Source organism: Arvicanthis niloticus, chromosome 9, assembly GCF_011762505.2.
Source record: "Arvicanthis niloticus isolate mArvNil1 chromosome 9, mArvNil1.pat.X, whole genome shotgun sequence".
NCBI lineage: Eukaryota > Metazoa > Chordata > Mammalia > Rodentia > Muridae > Arvicanthis > Arvicanthis niloticus.
Genome location: NC_047666.1, coordinates 80,766,764 through 80,788,864, shown reverse-complemented (window position 1 = coordinate 80,788,864; position 22,101 = coordinate 80,766,764). Strand labels below are relative to the sequence as shown.

Here is a 22,101-nt window from a genome sequence, read left to right as displayed (position 1 = left end):
TTTTTTAAAGAGGCATGAATGATTAATTGCAGTGAAAAATGGTTTCAAATTATTGATCCTAAGTGACTTACCTTTTACTATCACTGAGATTTTTTTATTGTTGTGATGTGTATGAAGGTATGTAAAATATATACTGAAGAATACATTCTGTTTGGGTCACCAGTCAGCCATGAGATATGAAGTTTGTTCTGCTCTATCTCGACTGGAAATTGCAGTTGAACACAACAAGGGCTTGTGAAGAGTGGCACCTTTGGTTTCCTGTAACCATCATTTCTCACGAGTTAACCAACACTATGATTTTTATTTTTCATACAGGAAGTAAAATACATACAATGGACACATTTATTGTTTCTGTCTTATTGGGAAGCCTGTAGCAGTTTAGCCCCTGTGTAGTACACAGTCACTTTTGGAGGCGTTATAATATAGTTCATAAACATTGATGGTGACTCTAGAGAACAACTATAATCCTGTAGTCAAAGAGGAGAGTGCTACATTCTACTGGGAAGAATCAAGCCAGACTAACTCACAAATAGTGGTACCCAAACTGAACTTTTGAAAACCGATGTATTCATAGACATTCTAGGTTGTAAGAAAGGAGGACAGACCCAGAGACATACATGTCTGTGGAATGCAGGGACTTCGCTAAAGAGTTGAATAACATGTGGCACAAAGCTAAATAACGTGTAAAACAAACAAACAATATGCGGTAAAAGCCATGGATGGAGTGAGGTGTTGAACGCTCTCATGAGATTTTGACCTTTTTCTTCCCAGAGCGATGCCATCAGAACTGAACAGTATTGACAACTGAACAACATTGTTCAGTGAAAACACCGCTGTCATATAAGGTTATGAGGGTATTACATTGGCTGGAAATAGGCAAAGGGGATTCTGGAGGGATGCAGGCATATTCTGACAAAGTCACGCACATCACATTGGTAAACAGTAAACAAGGAGAAAGCAGGACAAAACTGGAAGACACTATTATGAAATTTGGTGTGTGTTGAATCACAAGAACAAAGAAGCATCTAGTTACTAGTGCTTAGGGGGAAACTGTGACCCTGTTTGCTACATAAGAGCAGAGCTAGGATGTTGGAGGCAGAGCTTTTTCCTTGACTAGAGCAGTTCACTAGGAACGGGTGTGTCTGGTAAGAAATAAAGAACCATAGATGCCTCTAGTATATTAGCTAACTGTGATATAAAAACCAGCCCTAAACCTTGCCCTTAAATGTACATTTCCTCAATTACAAAGGGGGAACTCAGCTACTTATTGTTGACTTAAGATAGCTCTAAGGATCCCAGGGAGGATGCTGGCCAGAGAGGCAATCAGACCCCTGCGGACCTCACTGGAGATGGACAACTCGCTTGCCTAGCTGGTAGTTGGAGACCTCAGTTCTTGGCCACACAAACCTTCCCTGCAGTTAAGCATCACATGGTAGGAAAACTTTCCAGTGAGTGACTCAAAAGGAGAGTAGAGGAAGCCAGGCTGTTTGTGACCTGCCCACCAAATCCCCACAAAGTCTGTTTTGCTCTTCTGAAACTGAACCCCAGAAAAAGGGAATCAGCCTCCAACTTTTGAAGGGAAAAACATCTCAAGGATGATTTGAACACATTTTAAATCTACCACACATTTTTCTAGGTAGAAACCTATTTTACAAAAACTGTTTTTAAAAAGTGAAGATCAAATGCTGTGTATATTGGTAGTACAGGAAGTCTTCAGTCGGTGCAGTAACTATAGAAGCACAGGGAGCTCACACTGCAGAGAAAGCCATCGTGTAGGCACTATGGAAATGGCTCCAGTCAACTATCAGAGCTCCACATAACAACTTGAAAAATCTCACACTGGAAAGCAATCTTTTTTCTGTGAGCAGTTTGGGATAGATGTCATTACCTCAAGTCACCTTTGAGCTCATAAAAGCACTCACATGGCAGAGTAACCCTATGCATGCAAGTCAACCATCATGACATAGACAGACAGAGCAGTAGGGTAGTGTGAGGTGGCCCTGGAGAAAGTTGTACATAGGAGGGGCGGAAGAGCAGAAGAACATGAAGTAGAATAGCTCTGGGCTTTAGCCGGAGTTCATACACAGGTAGATTCTGAAAACCAAGTTATCCCACCAGACTCCCAGCTGCAATGATTCAGAGAATGGGATAGTTCAGTGCATGATCCAGGTCAGTCAGCAATGTGGAGTCTCTTATAAATGCAATCTTTCTATCTAGAAGTAACTTCAGAGGTCAAGTTTTAACCTAGGAGGACCTTGGTTTAAAAGGGGGGGGTAGATGGATAGATAGATAGATAGATAGATAGATGGAGAGAGAAAGAGAGAGAGAGATGTATGATTGATCAACAGATGATTGATAAACAGATGATAGACGATAGGTAGACAGATAAATGATAAATAGATTAGGTAGAGAGATAGACATGATAGATGGATAGACAGACAGATGATAGATAGGAATGAGGAAGAGAAGAATAGAGAGATGCATGGCCCTGAAAGAGAGTGAGGGGACACTCTCATAGCACAGAGAAAAGGTTACTGAAAAAGGACTTGCCTTAGGAAGGGGGAAGCTGGGTCTCTGGTGTGAGACTGAAGGAAATAGAACATTGGTTCAGAGTAAGAGAAATTGAAAACTAGACAGAGCAAAAAGACATTTCCAGATGCTATAACTTCTACAAAGCAGAGCTCAAGGTAATTTGTTAGTACTGATTCAGCACAGGGCAGGGCCAGCAGTCAGTGAGACCCAGAGAAAACTGAAGTTTGGAACCTGCATGTGCCTCTCAACGCTACAGTCTGACACTAACTCCTCTGCACAGTGTCCTAAAGGACAGGAGGCTAGATCAGCTTCTCTAGACTAAGTGTGTAAGAAAATATTGAATCTGGCAAAAAGGATTCACTCCCTTAAACAAATGGAGGTCATAAATACTACAGTGTTGACATATGGCCTACTTTAAAAATATTACCCAAGCCCTGCTTTCTAATATAATGATTATATGTGTGCATATATATATGCATGTCTATAGATAGTTTTACATCAGCGTTCCCAATGATTAAGTATGGCCAAATATTTTATAAAGGCAAGAATGTATTTAATGATACTTATCATATGGCTTTCTCTATCGCTGTAATAAAACATCCCTTTCCTCCACCCTATAAAGCCTTTTACCATATCTACAGCCCTCATATTTTCCAAGGGTTTGAGGCCACTACAATTTACTTTTCTCTTTTCAACAAATGTAGATGTTGAAAGCTGAGACTATAATGAGAAATAATGTAGTTGGGTAAAAGCCGGGAGGATTAATGGTGTTGTAAAGGTCACCCTGAAAGAAAAATTAATGTTTTAGGCCATTAATAAACCATGGAAAACCGTGGACCAAAAGATAACTTTGAGTTATCATTAATGACACCGGCTTTTTGCTATCTATTTATTAGTTACACATTCAGAAAGTGGCTTTTTAAGGCTGGTAGCCAGTACACCTTGATGAATATGCTCTACAAGAGTACTTTTGATTGGTAGACAGATGATAGGTATCTGGAAAACAATCCCAACTGCAAACAGTCCAGAGGAATGGTGGCTAATTGGTGACTGACTAGGTCTATGTCACTGTCCCTGCATAGGCCCTTTCTACTTATGTTTGACATATGTGTAACTCTGTAAATATTCCTCAAGGTATTTTTCTACCCATTTTCTCACTGTGACTATTCCAAAAGTATAAGCTCTTAGAGCAGACAAACACCTATGTTATGTGGCCCAGCATTCCTTTTCGTAGGGAACTGAGGCAGATCGTCACCTCTGCAGGCATCTGCAGTAAGTTCCTTGGGAGGATAAACGGTAGTATGGCTCCGATTTTATTGCATGTGTCAATGACAAGGAGCTAGCCCAGAGACTTCCACATACCAAGGATGTACCTCATCACGGATCTTCATCCCCACGCCTCCTCATTTTATTTCAGTAGTGTCAGTGGGGCCTGAAGACCCTGAGTTGACGTTCTTTCTGGCCCCCATTTTGCCTCTTGATGTGCTCTCTCTCTCTCTCTTACTGGTTCATCTTCTCTCTCTCATGAAGTGGGAGTTGAATACCCTATATGGGCCACATGGCTGAGCAGGTAAAGCACTTGCTGCTAAGCCTGATAACCTGAGTTTGATTCTTAGGATATACATAGTAGAAGGAGAGGCCTGACTCCTGAGAACTGTCATCTAACCGCTACACACACACACACACACACACACACACACACACACACACACACCCTGATAATCACACATATCAGCATATATTCACATACAGATACACACTGAGGTCCACATGCACTCACACACTGTACGTGCACGTGCACACACAGAGGGAGAGAGACACAGACAGAGACAGAGAGATGGTGAGAACAAAAAGGAAGGAAGGAAGGAGGAAGGAGGAAGGAAGGAGGAAGGAAGGAAGGAGGAAGGAAGGAAGGAGGAAGGAGGAAGGAAGGAGGAAGGAGGAAGGAAGGAAAGTAAATAGAAAAGAAGAAAGATGTAAAATATATTTACAAAACATTTTCTCTATGCCATGCGTTTTCAAACTTTGGAAAGCAAGCAGAAGCGACACACATCTGACATAGCATAACTGTGTCTCCTGTTAGAACATGTTATTCTCACCTTAAAGTTCCTTCGGAAACCCATGAACACACACAAAAAAGTATTTCCTTTGTCCTCAATAAGCACAGACCCAGATAAATGAAAGGAGTGTGTTCAAGAGTATTGATTGCATTAACAACAGCCCAGGCTGGCCTTAGGACCCACTCCTAAGTGCTGGCACTGCGGGCGCAGACCACTGTGCCTGGGTAGTACTTTAACTTTCATGGGACAACTTCCACAAGACACAGGATGAGGCAACTCCGAGTTGCCCTCGGAGTCTAAGTGAGGCTGTTGTCGTCCACAGGAAGCCGCCGCCTCTCCAGGAAGTGAGCAATGCCACCCTACCACAGCTGGAAACCATCAGCTTTGCATGACACTTCACAGTTTACAAACTGTTGTTATGTTTATGATCTAATTCTGACTTTCTCAGATGAAAAAATGGATATTATATATTCAGGGGCTGATATTTCATAACTCATCTGAAATTCAGAAAATTTTGTGGAAAATTGTGATACACTCCGACTTTTATGTGAAACTACGATTTTTTATAGGGCAGTGAAATAGATCAGTGGATAAAAGGGACTTTCCCCTAATCCTGAAGACTTGAGCTCAATTCCTGGAGTCTGTACAGTGGAAGAAGAGACCTGACTCCTGTTACTTTGTTCAGATCCCCCCACCCATGTGCTGTGATAGTCAGGCATATGCCTGTAATAGACACACATGCACTAAGTACCTGTAATTTAAAAAATCAAAATGTCTTACATAGAATGTATACATACTAAGTAAGACTCTGTGTTGGCTTGATATGTCTGCCAGTTCCATGACCTTTTACCAGTTCTGTGCCGTGGAGTGAAGGTCTTTATTGAAATGAACCAGTAGTTATATGACAATCGGGGCTCATAGAAATACAGGCATACTCCTTCAAAATAGTCTTGTGATGAGAAAATGAAGTGAAAGATTAAAACCAAAAAAAGCCAAAACCAAAAACCCATGCCCTCAGGATACAGAGATGGCTTAGTGGTTCAGAGCATTCGCTGCTCTTGTAGGAACCAGAGTTCTGTTTCCAGCAACTCACAACTGCCTGTAAGTCCAGCTCCAGGAGAGACAATGCCTTCCATTTCTGTCTTTTGAGGATACTTGCATGCACACAACACACACACACACACACACACACAAAGAGAGAGAGAGAGAGAGAGAGAGAGAGAGAGAGAGAGAGAGAGAGAGAATTAAAGTAGAATAAAATATTAGTAAACGCCCTTCAGTAATTCATGAACAGACAAGCTAAGACAACATGCTTAGGAAAATGCAGGCCTGTGTGATGAGCAAAGTATTTACAAGGCTTCAAAGGAGTAGATAAGCGGGCTTCACAGAACTTGCCTGGAGCATGTCTGGGCTATGTCAGAGAGGTCCTCACTGACAGAATAATGCCTGAAGAAATTCCTAAACACAGTAGAGTGGGAGAACATTCCAGCAAATGAGGAGTTTACAGAGATGGGAATCGGGAAAGCCTTTGGACTGGGGCACTGACCCTTTGTAACTCCAGCAGGACCTTGTGAGACAGACATAGAGGCATGGGAAGATCAAACATCTGACAACATGATGGGCTTTTAGGCCCTGCTAAAGCTCTTGGGGCTGGTCCCAGAATGATGATTTGGAGAAAACATTAAAGACTTTTGAAAGTTATAATGTGTGTAGGCAAGGCTGAAGGTTGGCATTATCTCTTGAAGATTCTCAAGGCACATTACCATAGACAAAACTCTGAAGACATTTAACTCTAAATTAGTTACTTTTAACATCTCTTTTTTTAAAATAAACAATGACAGATCATCATTTCATGAAATGCTACCAAGAGATGGGTTTTCAAGCAGAGGCTACTTGTCACATCCAAATACTCTGTCTGGAAGCAGAGTAAAGACAGACTCTGGGAACATAACTATGAAGATAGCAAACTAGCAATAAAGGATGAGATTAGCCTAAATGCATGATGGGATGTCTTTCCTGAGAGCAAGGACCATGGGTCATGGGTAAGCAAATTTAAGAGCTGAGAAATGAATGTTCAGCAATGAAACTTGACCATTATCCAGGTCAGGTGGGGAATCTAATCTTAGATGACGACATCGAAGGACGGGGATAGGCTACTGGGAAGTTCTGTGGAATGCAGAAAAGATAGCCTGAGGCAGGAGGATGATGGGTTCTGAGATACACAGGCTGCATTTCAGGGACTCACAGGGCATGCAGGTGGAGAAGTTGAATGGGAAAACATATGCATGTATGTACGGGTACATATACTTAGGACTTGAAGCTGGCAATAGTTGTTTCTTTGTTTTGGTATATGTAGTATATAGGATAGCCTCACAATTCCTAGAGAAACATTTAAAAATACAGGCTGTGGGCTAAGAAAATGGCTTGGTCAGCACTTACCTTGTCAGTACCTACCTTGTAAACATGGAGACCCATATTCAAGACTTAGAACCCATATTGGAAAAACTGCCAGCTTCACTTTGTAACATGCTCCGTGCCCATGGGAAACTGTGTCTCACAAAGTCAGGTAGATGGCATGGCACCAGAGGAATGACCCTTCAAATGTTGCCCTGTATTCCACCCACACATTCACCCTAGCACACCCTTACACACACAACACAGAAGGCACCACACACACACATACACACACACATGAATGCACACACACTTGCATACAGAAGAAAGACAGAAACCGAGACAGAGACAGAGATACAGACAGAGAGAAGAAAGATAATACAAAAAGGAAGGGAGAAAATTCTCAGGGTGTTTCTGACAGTGAAGGCAAAACACTGATCACCTCATTTGAAATGTTAACTAGAAGTCACACTGTTGTTACCCCTCAAGTTTTCCTCCTAGGAGTTTGTTAAACTTCTATACATGTATGTATATTATATTCAGATCCTAACTATAGATGTAATCACTCCCTAAATTTGTAAACAACAATAACAGTAAAAAAAAAAAAAAAAACAGAAAACAAAACAAACAGAATATCACTTGTCAACTGGCCAATCTTAGTGTGTCATTTTGAACTCTCGAAGACAGCCTTGGGCTGAATCGAACTTCTGTTTGCTTATTTATGTGCTTAGCACTGGGGTTCACACCCCGGGCCTGTATGTATCAGGCAATCCCTCTCCTCCTGAGTAACATCTCATATCCATGCACGGGTCTCTGTACCAACCATGAAACGCCAGTCCTTCAGAGTTCTCAACATAACAGACAAAGTCCTTACATGATAGTGCCACGAGGGATCAGAGAGGGCAATGAAACAGGAGACAGAAATGAAGTTAGGTCATTCCCGGGATGAAGTGCCTCCTCACAAGCCAAGTGGTTCTGCCTCCCAGGCACGTCTTCACTTAGCACCCATCCACACTGCAGCCATTTTAGAGCTGAGAAGAACAACGGAAGCCAGAGCGATTGTTACAACTTGTCAGTCATCACACTTCCCATAAACAGAAACCCACATCCCTCAGAATCCAGCCTGCCAATTCCACTTACTTCTCCGGGCCACTTTGTAAACAAGGTGACAGCTAATGCTGTCATGGGACACTTATTATGTCTGCAGACTGTATTAACTCAGTTGCTCTTGACACAGTTTGCTAATGCTGTGCCACCCACATTTCAGCAATGAAGCAACCGAGAGAAAAGTAAGATGACCCGAAAGACTGCCTTGTGGCGGAGCTAAAGTTTGGCTTCAGGCTTGTCTAATGTAGATCACATTTTCCCCTTATTGGTTGGGAAGTTGAACCAAAATTTAAGGACCAGGTACAGAAACTTGCTGGGGCAAAAATCTGGAGGTGGGGAGAAGCCATGGAAGAATGAGAGCCATCCAAACAAGTGGATGAAGGAGCTTCACAGTGTCAGGATAGCCTGGGAGGCCACTGTGCAGGAAAGGGAAAATGCTATGAAATTCAGCAACTCAGAGGCCCTGGGAAGCAGCAGGGAGGTGTTAGCTCCAGCCAGAGAGAGGAGAGGATGGGAGAGAGCAACACATGGAGCAAATGTAAGGGGCTTGACTTAGAAGGGGGGGGATTTAAAAATAAAGTTTGAGTAGAAACTTGATTTGCTTGTTTGGAGGGAGGAGGTAACCTCACACTTAAAAGTTGAGGTAAGTATGGAGATGGTTCAACTATAAGAAACGAAAATGGGGAACAAGAAAAATCTAGAACTTTGATCTAGGACATTTTTGATAACTGGAAAGAAGGCTATTGTTATCAATGATGCAGGAGACAGAAATGAAGTCAGGAGGTAGGAGGGGGAGTATATGTATATGATGTATATGTGCATGTGTATGTGTGTGTGTATATGTGTATATGTATATGTATATGTATATGTATATGTATATGTATATGTATAATCAAGGATGTGGGCTGAGGAGGGGAGCCAGCAGAAGGAGAAAGACATTAGCTAAGCATGCTAAGATGACATGACACTGGACAGACACAGAGGGAGCAAAGCCACGCCATGGCTGGACTCTGTAACATATGGCACAGCTTTCAGAGTTAGCAGACCAGATACCAATTTTAGAATCTAACACAGCGTTACTACTGAAACACAAGGATCTCCAAAAGCAACGTTTATTTCTGAGCCAGCACCTGTTTGAACCTCACTCACCCTCCCCACAGCTGAAGTGGCCCTTGCCGAACACAGGTTCAGTTCCTCACCTCGTCATCATCTACGTTCCCCGTCTGTCCATATTAACTGTTTTCCTACACAGTGCTCTCTTGGCAGTCTGTAGAAGGCTTTAAAGAATTCATGCTTTTATTCAACACCATGTGCTAAACCGTTTCAAATATATTTGTGTTCTGGGGAAGCTAAATAGACCACAGAGAGACTAAATAGAGTATAAAAAGCACACATTGCCAGGTTGAGTAGAGGCAGGGGTCAGGGACCAGGACAAGCAGGCTGGGCTTCTGAGGACTGACTAAACAAGCACACCCAAGCTTATCACAGAAGGGCAGGGTTTCTACCCGGAGTACAGCAGGTCAGGATGCACTGGGGACTTACAAATCGAGAGAATTGTTCAGGATGCTGAGGAGCATGTCATTGAAAGCAGGTCTATCCTCGGCAACAGACATCCTCCCCCAACCAGTCCTCGGTGTAAACATCATGTGTATTTGAAGCAGCAGTTTGTTCTTTGGATCAATTCCAGTGACTATTCCTAAAGATGACAGTAATCACTCTCAAGCCCCTCCCCCTTAGATGACCTCATCCAGAACATACTTATGGACCCAAGAAGATGACAGAACCAGGACTAGCCTGTGGTGAGGAAAGCCAGGACCACTGAGGAGTCATCCTCGCCAGTTCCTCAGCAGAACCCTACTATATGGGTCTCCCTTCAGTACTCTCAGTAGAATTTTTAAGCAGCAAGAAAATATTTGATGAATTTTTGGCAATCAGCAGGTCAGACAGAAGAGCCATGCGATGAGGGTGTGTAATCTGACATGATTAGACAAGGCTCTTCAGTACCAGAACATTCATAATGACACAAAGAAAGAGTATTAATAACACTTTCGTAGCAAGGCAGCTAGCCATTTTATATTTCCTTTCTTTAATCTTAGTGTTTTTCAACAAATCGTGGGATTTAATAGCGTGTTTTGGCAGATTAGAGGATTTATGGCCCAGATGTTTTTTGTTCTAAAAATGGATTAGGGTGTAAAGTTTGCTGGAATTCGTGGAGCATGTTGAGGCAAGCCGGTCATTTTATGTGTGATTAGTGCCTGCCTTCTGTCTCACAGTCCCTCCATCTGTCACGGCTCACCAATGGATCTGGTTAGATTTAGCCTCATGTCACAAACAAGTCCCTTTTCTGGGCAATTTCATATCACAGATTCATCTTAGGCCATTTTATGCCCCAGTTAAAAGATGGGGAGTGAGCGACAGAATATTAGCCACCCTTTAAATAGTTGTAAAATACACTGGGGGTTTTTCCCCTCAATTCTCTTCTACCCCTAAAATTATGTTCTGTACAGTACTGCAGAGCCAATAAGTAAATGGCCAGCAGTTCCATTGAGATCAAGCTAATATCACCTTAGCTCCCTCCCTCAGTGTTCTTTAAGACTATTTTGGCAGAGACCTTGACTAAGCCCAGGTAAGGGAGTTTTAGACCCAAGCTGGCCATCAAGACTGAGTTAACAGAGGCCAGAGTTAACACTCCCCATGATGTCTTACCGATTGCAGGTTCTTGGTCATATTCTGGGCCTGAGGGCTCCTCGTGCTTAGGAATTTAAGTCCACAGGAAATCACTGCTACCTGTAGATCATGTCCACAGCAAGTGGGTTTATAAGGGGGGAAAGTACTGCCTTCAGTCAGCTAATAATGACTTATCCCATCTGTCACGGGCCTGACTGCACTAGCCGTACACTCTGACCTGAATTTTCAGATACTCTGAGAGGCTTGGGAATCACAGTTGCTGTGACCAACACATAGATCTTAAAGGGCAATGGGCTAGACCCTTAAACTTTGTAATACTCTAATCTTGGGGCTGAAAAGGTGGCTCAATGGTTAAAAGTACATACGACTCTTGCAAAGGAGACAAGTTTGGTTCCCAATAGCCATGTTACATCGTTCACAGATGCCTGTAACTCTAGTTGCAGGAAATCCAAGGACCTCTCCTGGCCTATGTGGACACTGCATATATAATGTGTGTGTGTGTGTGTGTGTGTGTGTGTATCATATATATATATGTATATATATATATTTCACATACAGAACACATACAAATACAAATGCATGCATGCACAGTTCAAATCAAATTATCAAATTTAATCTTTAAAACATATTCAGATACAGACTTAAAAACTTAGATAAAATTTTATTTTAAATGTGTAAGTATTTAGAATCATCCAGACATGGTGTGAGCATTGTCTTTCCACTGTGGGTGTTTTGTGGTGTTTTCATATGTGACTGGGTGTCATCACCCAATTGAATGCTTACTCCTTCTACATGAGTCCCATGAAGACATCAGGGACCCTCAGGTCCTAGTGGCCACCACAGCAAATACACCCAAACAAGTAATGGCCATACCAAAAATTACCTTCTTCCTCTCCCATGCACTGGGTACATCTACTGTGTTTCATTCCCAGGTTATTTAAATGACCACGATGCTGTCACCAAGGCAATCCAAGAAGCTCGCCAGATGAAGGAGCAGCTCAGGCGAGAGCAGCAAGCGCTGGATGGGAAGGTGGCCGTTGTGAACAGCATAGGTCTCAGCAATTGCCGGACAGAAAAGGTGAGGGGGAGGGGCAGCCACTTGCTCTCCCTGAGTGGCTGCAAGCACTGGGATGCCTCCTTTTCTCCCATCCATTCCTCCTACCATCTTCAGAGTAATGGCCCCTCCTTGTCCCCTCCCCCACCAACAGGGAGCTCCCAGGGGCCCATCCAAGCATTAGAACACTGCATCCCCAAACCTTGTAGGAGATGAATGTAGCCGTTTTTCCTGCCAGGATATATTAAAACGAAGTGGCATTTGAAATGCTGCATCTGAGGCAAAGTTTTGCCTTCCAGAGATGCTTAACTCGTACGTGGGGATCAGCTGGATTTGAAAAACACGGAATCTTCTTTAGTCAGCCTAAGCTTGGATGATACCCCGGCTCCTAAGCCTGTCATAATGTTGCCACTGTCAAGTGTTAGGGACTGCGGACTTGGAAAGTTTGACTTCATCATGATACAAAATAGGCTTTGACCTTCTGTATTCTACCCAAAGCCAGCAGAGCTTCTGGACTAGCCAGGGACATGATAGTTTCATGCCTTTTCATTTGTATGTAAGCTTTGTTTTGCTTAGGGAAAAAAAATGTGACTGTAGCATCCTTGGAGTGGTGGGCTTCTTTAGGTATTATTGGAATAAAAAAATGTTGAATGGTGACTGAATCCTCCTCATCCTACTGATGCTGTAGGTGAGGGGTGGGAGTATGATCAGGTATTTATCAGTGGTTTACATGTCTGTCCTCCTGAGGCGAACAGAAGTCCTATTGAAACGTCTCTGAATGAGCTACTCCTATGGCTAGTTCTCTGGGTTGCCATGTTTTAATTGGACTTAGGTGAATAAGCACCCTGAGTATAGTGCAGGTGAGCTTGGGCCATGACCGTGGCCAGCTGTCGCAGTTCCCAGGCCAACAGCACTCACAACTCTTGTAGCCTAAGTGAGACATTGGGACTAGAAGGGACAGCAGAAAGATACACGGTGGCAGCCCAAAGAAGGAAGGATAGCAAGCAGAAAGGGATTTATATTCAAATATTTAATCATTCTTGAAAGAATGCTAGAAACCCTTTCCCCTGCTCCCCGCGTAGAAATGAGTTTAACACTCGGCCAGATGCTAACGCAAAGTGACGGGAGCTATTCCTCGCAAGCATAGCTAAATTGCCACTATTTGTTAAGCACTTTGAGTTCAGCTGTGGATGCAGCCGTTGGTTGTGTTCTGTGAACATCTGTAAACCCCCCCTCATCACTACCACCTTGTTTCTAATTCTCCAAAGCAGAGACAACTCTACCTATCTCTCCCCCAGTCCCCTCCCTTGTGCTGGCTGGGAATTGTCAAGTGACAACCAACCAAATCCTTTTGGACAGGAAGCCTTCATCCCGAATTCTATATACTCGCAAAATAGGCCTTGTGGTTGGATCTGGGAGCCCATTAAAAGCACTCTGATGGTATGGAAATCCATCTTCATGAAGTTCCCGGAGCCCCTAAGCAGCAAGCTGTTTAGCTGTGGCTACAGATCAGTCATTCACATCGGAGGGCAATAATTGTGCTGACGGCTTGTGCGGTAACAGGAGTACATAAAATAATCCCGGGCCCTCCACCACGGCAAAGCGAGTTAATCTTCACTAATGCAGATCAGCTGTTGCTCTCATGCGTGCGCCTGCACTGGCTTCAGCGGCTCCATAGACTTCCGATTAAGCAACAGCCGCCTGCACTCACCCCAGTCCAGGCTCATCCACAGCAAGGGGGCCTGGCTGACACTTGTCATCCGCATCCACACCCAGGAGCTTTTGCCTTTACCTGTCTGGTTAGTGCCTTCTGCCTTAGTGGCAGGCGTGGCATTGTGTTCTTTGTGGGGAGATGCACCCTCAACTTCCCTCCTTCCTTGGTAGAGCTGTAACATCAGTTTTGTAAAATCTACTTTTGAAGTAATAACCTGCTGATTCCTGTTGGTCAGCTCAGTCACTGTCACCGCCAACCACCTCATTGGCCAGCCGAGTCACCAATGGCAACCTCAGGGTCATTACTGATTGGCTGTAAAATCTGCTTAATGTTTTCATCTTTCTAGATTTTTTTAAAATGTATAATTAGGCAGCTGTGTGTGTGTGTGTGTGTGTGTGTGTGTGTGTGTGTGTGTGTGTGTAGTGTGTATGTGTGTGATATATATGTGTATATGTGTGTATATGTGTCTGTATGGGTGGGTGGGTGTGGTATGTGTATCTGTGTAAATGTGTATCTGTGTGTGTGTATGTTTGTGTGTGTCTGTATGAATGGCCATGTATGTTCAGGTACTCACAGAGCCCTGGAGCTGGAGTTACAGGGAGTTGTAGACTACCCAACTTGGATTTTGAGAACCAAACCTGTGTCCCCTACAAGGATGAACCATCTCTCTGTACCTATAATTCAATCTTGAACTTGTTTTTATTTGCTTTGAAGTAGAAATATTAAGTTATGAAAAGTAAGCCTTTCTGTCTAATGTGACAGTGTGTGACACATCCTTTCTATAAGATGAGACAGCCAGAGGGTAGGAATCAGCTTCCTTATGGGACAGCAGCCCCGCAGAACCCTGCATGTGCCGCAATGCTTGGCAGCAGGTAGCATCATGCTCCCTGGCTGTCTTTGCCTGTTGGGCAAGCCTGGATGTCAATTCTGTGTGGATCAATTTATGTCTCTGTAACCTATAGGAAGATGATGATAATGTCAAGTTAGCATCTTTGAATAAGTGATTAATCAACATTCATACCTTCTGTGTATTACTTACTTTTCTGTGTGCTGCGGGCTTAGTTTTGGACCACAAAATGTATAATCTCTCAGTAGTTTAGGTAAAATTATCAATCTATTAATTGCATACCATTGTACATGAGTCCAGAACCCAGGTTACTTAGCATGTCCTATCAGTTATTTATCTGTGAAGACAAAGCTGAGTACTCGTGATTCATGAGGAAATGTCACCCTGTACCTTGTCTTTCCCCAGCCCCTGACGGTCTATTAGGTTCTTGTAATCATGCAGCTTTATCCATGGCCAGTTCATATGCAGCTCAGTGGTTAGCTTCAGATTTCCTGTTGTGGTTCCCAAAGAAAGGCATTGGCAGGACGTGGGATAATGTGCTTTCACAATCTCCACTAACATTTTCCCATGCCATTTGAGGTCCCCAAAGAATGCTATTTGCTACCTTTAGTAACTGTCCCTGGGCTAGAGAGATCGCTCCATGGTTATCACTGGCTGCTACTCTTATAGACACCTGTCCTGGTTCCCAGCACACATGTCAGATGGCAGCACTGTGGAGCTCCAGTTCCAGATCTACCCTTCTTCTGGCCTCTGAAAGGCAGCTACATACATGTGTGTGTGTGCACGCACACACACACACACACACACTCATACACACACACAACACACACACACACACACACAGTCTGTGATAAATAGAAGACTAAGGTAAGGCAGAAGTAGGAAAGGTCTAGGGACAGAGAAGAGGGGACTGAAAAGGACAAACTTTAGCCTTGTGTCACACAAGGATTCACAGAAATGTTAGGTGGTTGTCCCTAAGATCCAGAAAATTAAAGTCCTCTGCTGGAGATCTGTTCCCTCAGGTTCACCAACCTTGTGCACGGTGACTCTTCTTCACGTATAAAAAGCATGGTTGTCCCAAGCAGAAGGTCTCGATTCTACGTAGCTGTAATTGGCCAGCAAAAACAATTAGAGGTGTGAAGACAAGGACGAATGTCTGCCGGGTGATATGTACCAAAACACATCATGAAAGTCGGGGTTTTTTTGTTGTTTTATTTTTTTCTGAAACACATTTTAATTGAAGACTTCTAAAAGATTTTTTCACTTCTTTACTTTTCTTGGAAGTGTTTCAACATACCCAAGAACTGTGTGTGTCAGGTTTCTTGGAAACTCTGGGACACAGTGTTATTTATAATTGTCATCTCTGGTTAATTATAGACTGATTGTATATTCAAATAATGTTATCTTATGCCACAGATCTCTGCTACAGATGACATTGCAGCAGAAACCTCAGTGTCAAGGGTGGAAAGGGAGGCATCTCAGGTAGGAAGAAATGGGGCTGTTTGAAGCCATGCTTCCTTAACGCAGACATGGTATAGTCTGCACCACACAGCCACGTGGACAGCAGGCTCTTGCTCCAGACTTGGCAGTATCTGTATGCACTCTAGATCATAAGAGCCTGGCTGTGCTGATCCCACCAGGCAACGTGGACCACAACAGAAACTTCAGCACACACCTGAGAGGAAAAGCTGACCAGAAAGTCACCATATCATTTCTCTCTTTCCAAATGTGAGAGTGAACCCCACACTGTCATGTCTGTTTAGAACATGCTTTTCAACAAACAAGAGGAAATCTAAGTGCAGGAACACAAGCAAATCGTGTTTAATCACTACCAAATAAGTGTGTTTAGATGCAAGGTTGGCTCATACTCTTGTGCCTCTTGATTTTTCCCTTTGGGTCACAAGAGTGTTGGTGCACCTACACTAAACCACCCACCATTCACACCTCAGGGAGGGGTACATTCTCTCCTTGCTAAATCATTCTCCGCTCACATAGTCCTCCGTCTGCTAGCTAGCTTCCACAAACATCTTGTTGGATAGAGGTGGGTCACAGGAATTTAAGGAATCTCCTGATCAAGAGCATGCACACTGCTCGACATTGGGCACAGATCCTTTTCTGTAATGAATTAGATAATATCTTCCTCCCAAGATCAAGGGACACTTTGAAATCAAAGATGATCTTAGTAGAGTAAAAAGAACTGTCAAGTAGGCATTAGATAGGAAAAAGCAACAGTCACCCCAGTGACACCATACAAATGCCCTTGGCAGTCTCAGATGCCGGCTCTGCCAGGCTGGGATCATCCTTATGGTCCTTCCTTGCCTTTAACTCCTTCAGCACTGCACACCCAGGGCCTTATAACTCAGCCGTGACTCACCAAAGGTCAGCAAAAGAAAACAGGGACACAGGGAAACATTGCTTGGTGATAATATCCCTCCTTCTCCCATACATGTTAAGGCAGACTTCTGCCTGCTCATTCCATGTAAAATAAGTAAAGTAAGCATGGAAACATATGCATTTATTTCTTAAAGCCGGGAACTTATTTACCAAGCATAGTCTACAATCCTAGTACGAGCAACATTTACACGTGCTGGGAGTTGGTCTACAATGCCAGTGGCTGCTACGAAAATACCCTTGAAGCTCAAGAAAAAAAAAATCCTTGGCCACTTTGTACAGAGTGAGGTGAACATGGTGAGCGGTGCTGTACTTCTTTGAAACAACAACTCATTCAAAAGCAATGGGAGTCAGATTCATAAGTGCTACCAAGAAGACACGGGACAGTTTGTAAATGGGTTAATGTCATGGTGCCACTCAGAATCTTTCCTCTCACGAGCTTCTCTTTCACTGTTGCCAACCCCTTTTTCTTCCCCTTAACAAACCAGAAATGACAGCGACCAATGTGGACTTAATGCAGGTGTTTAATAATGAAAATAAAAAAGTGTGTGGCTTGAGAGAATTAGTCACAAATGACAGCAAGTGCATCCCATGGCACCCCAGTGATTATTTTACATCCATCACTCCTCATGGATGCTTTGCCAGCCGTCTGATGGATGGATGGGGTGAGCAGGGGTTGGTGCTTCAGAAACAGACACAGCGAATGTAGCAGAGTTATCTGATACACACTCCTTTCCAGAGAAAGGCCTGTGAGACTCAGAGCTGGAGGCTTTCCTCTGAAATAGTAGGTGGGAAGGAGCACAGGAATTCTCTGTTCAGTGGAAGATGCTTCAATTAATGGTCTCTAGATAGCTGCTGTAAATATTGCTGTGAGCTAAAATGAATCAGAGGGGCCAAATTAGGACTGCATTTGTCAACTGTTAGAGAATAGCTTTGCAAAGGAGGTAGGCATGGCCAGTAAGCCCTGTGGAGGAGGGGTGATGGGGAAAGTCTTCTGAGCCTGCATCTGTAAATCAGGGGATTTCATTAGATGTGTGTGTGTGTGTGTGTGTGAGAGAAAGAATCTGTGTGTGTGTGTGTGTGTGTGTGTGTGTGTGTGTCAGAGATGGAGAGAGTGTGTGTATGTAGTATATGTTAGTGACAGAGATAGAAAATGTGAAATGTGCATGTGGTGTATATGTGTGTGCATGAGAGACAGTGGTAGAGAGAGAAAAGAGAGATGAACCCAATCTTTGTAACCCTGTGTTTAGAGTTTAGCTAGGAACCAATTGAATAACAAAAGTAACACAAAACAATTAAATTTTTTTTATATGGAAGTGCATGTGTCTTACCTTAATCTTTACATTTGTATTTAATGACTTGGTGACTTTCATTAAAAGACACATAAAAATTGAAGGTGAAGAGTCACCTTTTTTTATGATGGTAGTCTCTGTCCTCTGCAAATGTATATAGCCTGGGTAGGGAGCTGTCACTTGGGCACATGATCATTAATGAAACACGCCCAGGCTTCTATGCATGCGGCACCATCTAAACCTCAGGTTTCCCTTTTGTTTATCATTGACAAAACCTTCATATTCTCAGCATCTTAGCCAGAAAACCCTTCTTATGGGACAGGAGCCGAGGAGGAAGAAAACCCTTCAGTGAATATTATCAGTGCAGAACAGTCAGTTTTCAAAAGACCAGGACCAAAAAAAAAAAAAGGCAAATTGGTGTTATGTCATCATTAGCCATCCATCATCCTGCCTGTCAGCCTTTCAATAACTCCGATCGACCCTCCTGACAGGCTGGTGGCAGGTACAGCGGCTGTTTGTCTCAGGAAATGGAGAGCAGAGCATCCACAACCTTTTGTTCCAGACGCCTTTCTTCTGCATCTTTTCATTTTTCCCTCTCTCCCCACCCTTCTCTCTCTCCTCTCTCTCTCTCTCTCTCTCTCTCTCTCTCTCCTTTCCGGGGGTATTTAATTGAAATACACGCCGAGTTTACAGACGGCAAAGATCAGCGCTGTTTCCTCCAGCAGTGGGAACTATGCATTAAACATTTTGATTTGTTTGAGTTTGAAGTTTGGTCCTTTTTTGCCATTTGCTTCATGGAGTTTGTGTATATTTACAGCCTCTGCATTTAATGGCCACATGCCTTATTTCACAGATGGCCAGTGGAAGACTTTTTCTTTCTCTTAGTATAGCCTGCACTCCGTTTTGATACATTTGTCACTGTGCCACTACATGCAGCTAGCAAGTGCCCACGCTTGGTGGGGAGCAATTATGGTGTGAGTTTCTAAGGAGCTTTTTAAAGGGTTTTTTTTTTTTTTTTCAGTAAACTTTTTATGGTTTAATTTCCAAGCCTAGAAAAGCTGTGCATGTTTTCAAACAGAGAGTCTTGTGTTCTTTACATCATTCTGGTTAGAAAGGTTAGGGCAGAATGGCCCCAATAAAATAAGGCTCCAAGGGTGTGCCACACCGGGTTTTTCAGAGGGACTCCCACCCTGCCATCCTGGTGATCGAAACTGTCTCTTTGTGTTAGGGATGAGCAAATGCTAGTCATCACATTCCTGGCAACATTATGTAGAGAACACTGGAGGTATCATAAGAGTATGTGAAATAAGACAGATAAAAAGAATCTATCACAAACTGTCAACAGTGTCTGTACCAAGGGACTATAACTCACTGATGTAGATTCCCTAAAGTTTGTGTGAGTAAAGACTGGCTTTTGTTGCTGCCTCCAAAACCTAATCTACTAGGAGTAGTCACCTCTTCCCATCCTTTCTGTCATCCTCCTCAGACTGACATTCTTCCTTAAGGTGCTTTCCCAGGAAGATAAAGATAAAAATGAACACCCATGTGTGTAGTAGATACATTTTCTATGGACCTCTTAAGGTCCATAGATGATCTTGCCAATGTGAAGTCAAACTATTAGGAAAACCGTGACACGTTAGCAGTTGTGGCAAAAGATACCTACCATAAGATCTTCACAGACACAGATCCTCCCTCTTGTACAAATGAGAAACCCTTGCTTATGCCCATGAGCAATGGGGACAGTCATGGCTAATGGCCACTCCTTTGTGTTTTGTGCCTTTGTGTTTGTGGTGTTTTCAAACATGGTCTTTAAAAGAAAAGAGAAAAAAAATAAGATGACATTTGAGAAGCCTGGAGGAACTCGGATGGATGGTGGTATCAGTTTGGGGTCCTCCATCCTTTGATATTGAGTTTAATCTCTTTTTACCAATGGACCATCAAGGACTTTAGGAAAGCACTTGGTACCTGTATGCTCAGCTATTAACCCTGTGGTGAGCCCCTGCAGAGGTCCTTAAAGCTTGAATCATTCAATAAATGTAATAAGCCAGCATCTCTGCAGTTAGCAGATGCCCCAGAGCCATCTTTGTTTCTCCTGGTCCCTCCGTCTTCTTAGCTCCTCTCTTTTCCCTCCCTGGTCTCCCTCCTAGGGAATGAGAGCCATAACACTAGTAGGAATACACCCAGTCTCACTTATAACACATCTCCCCTATTCTGATAAAATATGGAGCGAAGTTTCTGCTGTTCATTAAAATGAGATTTTAAGTGAACATTCCAATCTTTCTTCACCTAAAACTACAATGCATAATTGAAAAGTGAACCATAACCACAGTGTGCCTGTTCCCATTTATCAGATCCAGCACTTCTGGACCCCATGACTCTAGAGAACAGCCTGATTCAGTTTATCCAACTGAAGTAAGTGCCGGCTACTCAGGTCTCATTTGTAAGACCGCTGACAGCTTCATAGCTTGTATTCCATGCAAAGGGAAAAAAATTAAACAGAAAAGCCCAGTATGTTTCTGTACGCTAGTGGCCGAGCCACCCATTGTTTATAAAACAAATATCTTTGCACAGTATTCTAATTCTGTATGTGCATGTGTGTGCGCCCCCAGTACACACCCACCAGATGTCCTATACAGATTATGAATTTTGTTACTTCTCTTTGTTGGCCACCTGTATATCTCCCACTGATTCTTCTGGATAGCTGTGGTGGTGAGCAGCACATGTGTGCCTACAGTCTGACAGAACAGCAAACCCACTCTTAGTCGTCAGCTGCATCCTGACTTGGTGTGGACACAGATGCTTGGCATCTTGATCTCAGTCTTGCCTCTGCTGCCTCTTCTTGTCCTCTTCCTCTTCCTCTTCCTCTTCTTCCTCAGCACAGGCTCCAGGACAGTGAGTGAGCGACGCTGCAGTTGTGAGCAGCAGTGCTTCTGTTCAGCTTCCCCATGAGTTGTTTATTTTTGACATAATCCTCAGAACGACTTTCCCGTGAGTGGCACACTCAGACTACCACGGTGCTTCCCTCTCTCTGGCAGTGAGCTTTTGTGTGGAAGAATAAATTAGTCTTGTTAGACTTGGGTATCCAACTGTGTTTCTTATGAAGTGCCTAACTCCGTAAGTGTCCTCACAGAATAGATCTGAATAGCCACTATTTGTTTTGCTTGTAACCTATTCCTTGAATTTGTAAAAATGATTATAAAACTTAGAAACTATGTATCCACCCGACATCTCCATCTGTAGGGAGTGTCTGCCTATAAGGTTGAAGTTACTGAGTAGCTTTTGAGAAATTATGAACAGTTAGGGAAACGTAGAAATGTATATGCCTGTTCAGGGGACTTTAAGTCTGCCATATGGAGTTTAGTCAGGTTGGAGATAAAAGCAAGCATAGGCTTTTCAGATTCAATGACAAGGAAACAGCTCCAGCCCAAACTGATGCATGACCCTGGATGCCCCCTTGGCATCTCTGATATATAGTTAGTCACTTGGCCCATACTCTGTGGCCTTCAGTGGACACAGCTCCATCGGTTAGGTAACTCTTCATTCTGTGTCTTTCACCTGACAGTTGATAACCTATGGTCTCCTGATGGCCATGTACCACCGAATGTCTGTGCCTCACCAAGAACATGCCTTGGTCCGCCTAAAAGACGAAGCCTCTTAAAGCACTGCTATCTCTTCCCTTCTAGACTTCAAGGCCTTTACACATTCTCAACAATGACAATCGGGATACTGACAGAATAATTGAAACCTGAGCTGGGCCCAAGTAATCACCACCCTTAACCTCAGTTTTTCTCTATTCTAGTTCTTACTGAAATACATGAGGAAGGCCCTATGTCACTAGTATGACCACAGACACACTCTAGCCTAGTGCCGTCACTATGTTACCTACCAAAGCAATGGGTTCTTAAACATACATCAAGCATGTAGGTTTAATTTCCAAAAGTTTCTTCTTCATGAAAAATCAGTTAGCGGTTTCCCAGAAGCTTTTGAGTGTTCTTCATCACCCTCTTAAATGTGTCTCCCCT

The 22,101-nt window shown here is 43.2% G+C and overlaps 1 protein-coding gene across 13 annotated transcripts in view; it reads left to right on the top strand.

The window, feature by feature from the left end:
* The window catches only part of Sox5 (SRY-box transcription factor 5), a 943,910-nt gene that overhangs the window by 900,501 nt on the left and 21,308 nt on the right, over positions 1–22,101 (top strand). For all 13 annotated transcript variants that reach the window (XM_076940816.1, XM_076940819.1, XM_076940814.1 and 10 more), the window contains one exon: positions 11,714–11,859. In XM_076940816.1, the coding sequence (XP_076796931.1) occupies positions 11,714–11,859 (146 nt within the window). The remainder of the gene's footprint in view (positions 1–11,713; positions 11,860–22,101) is intronic.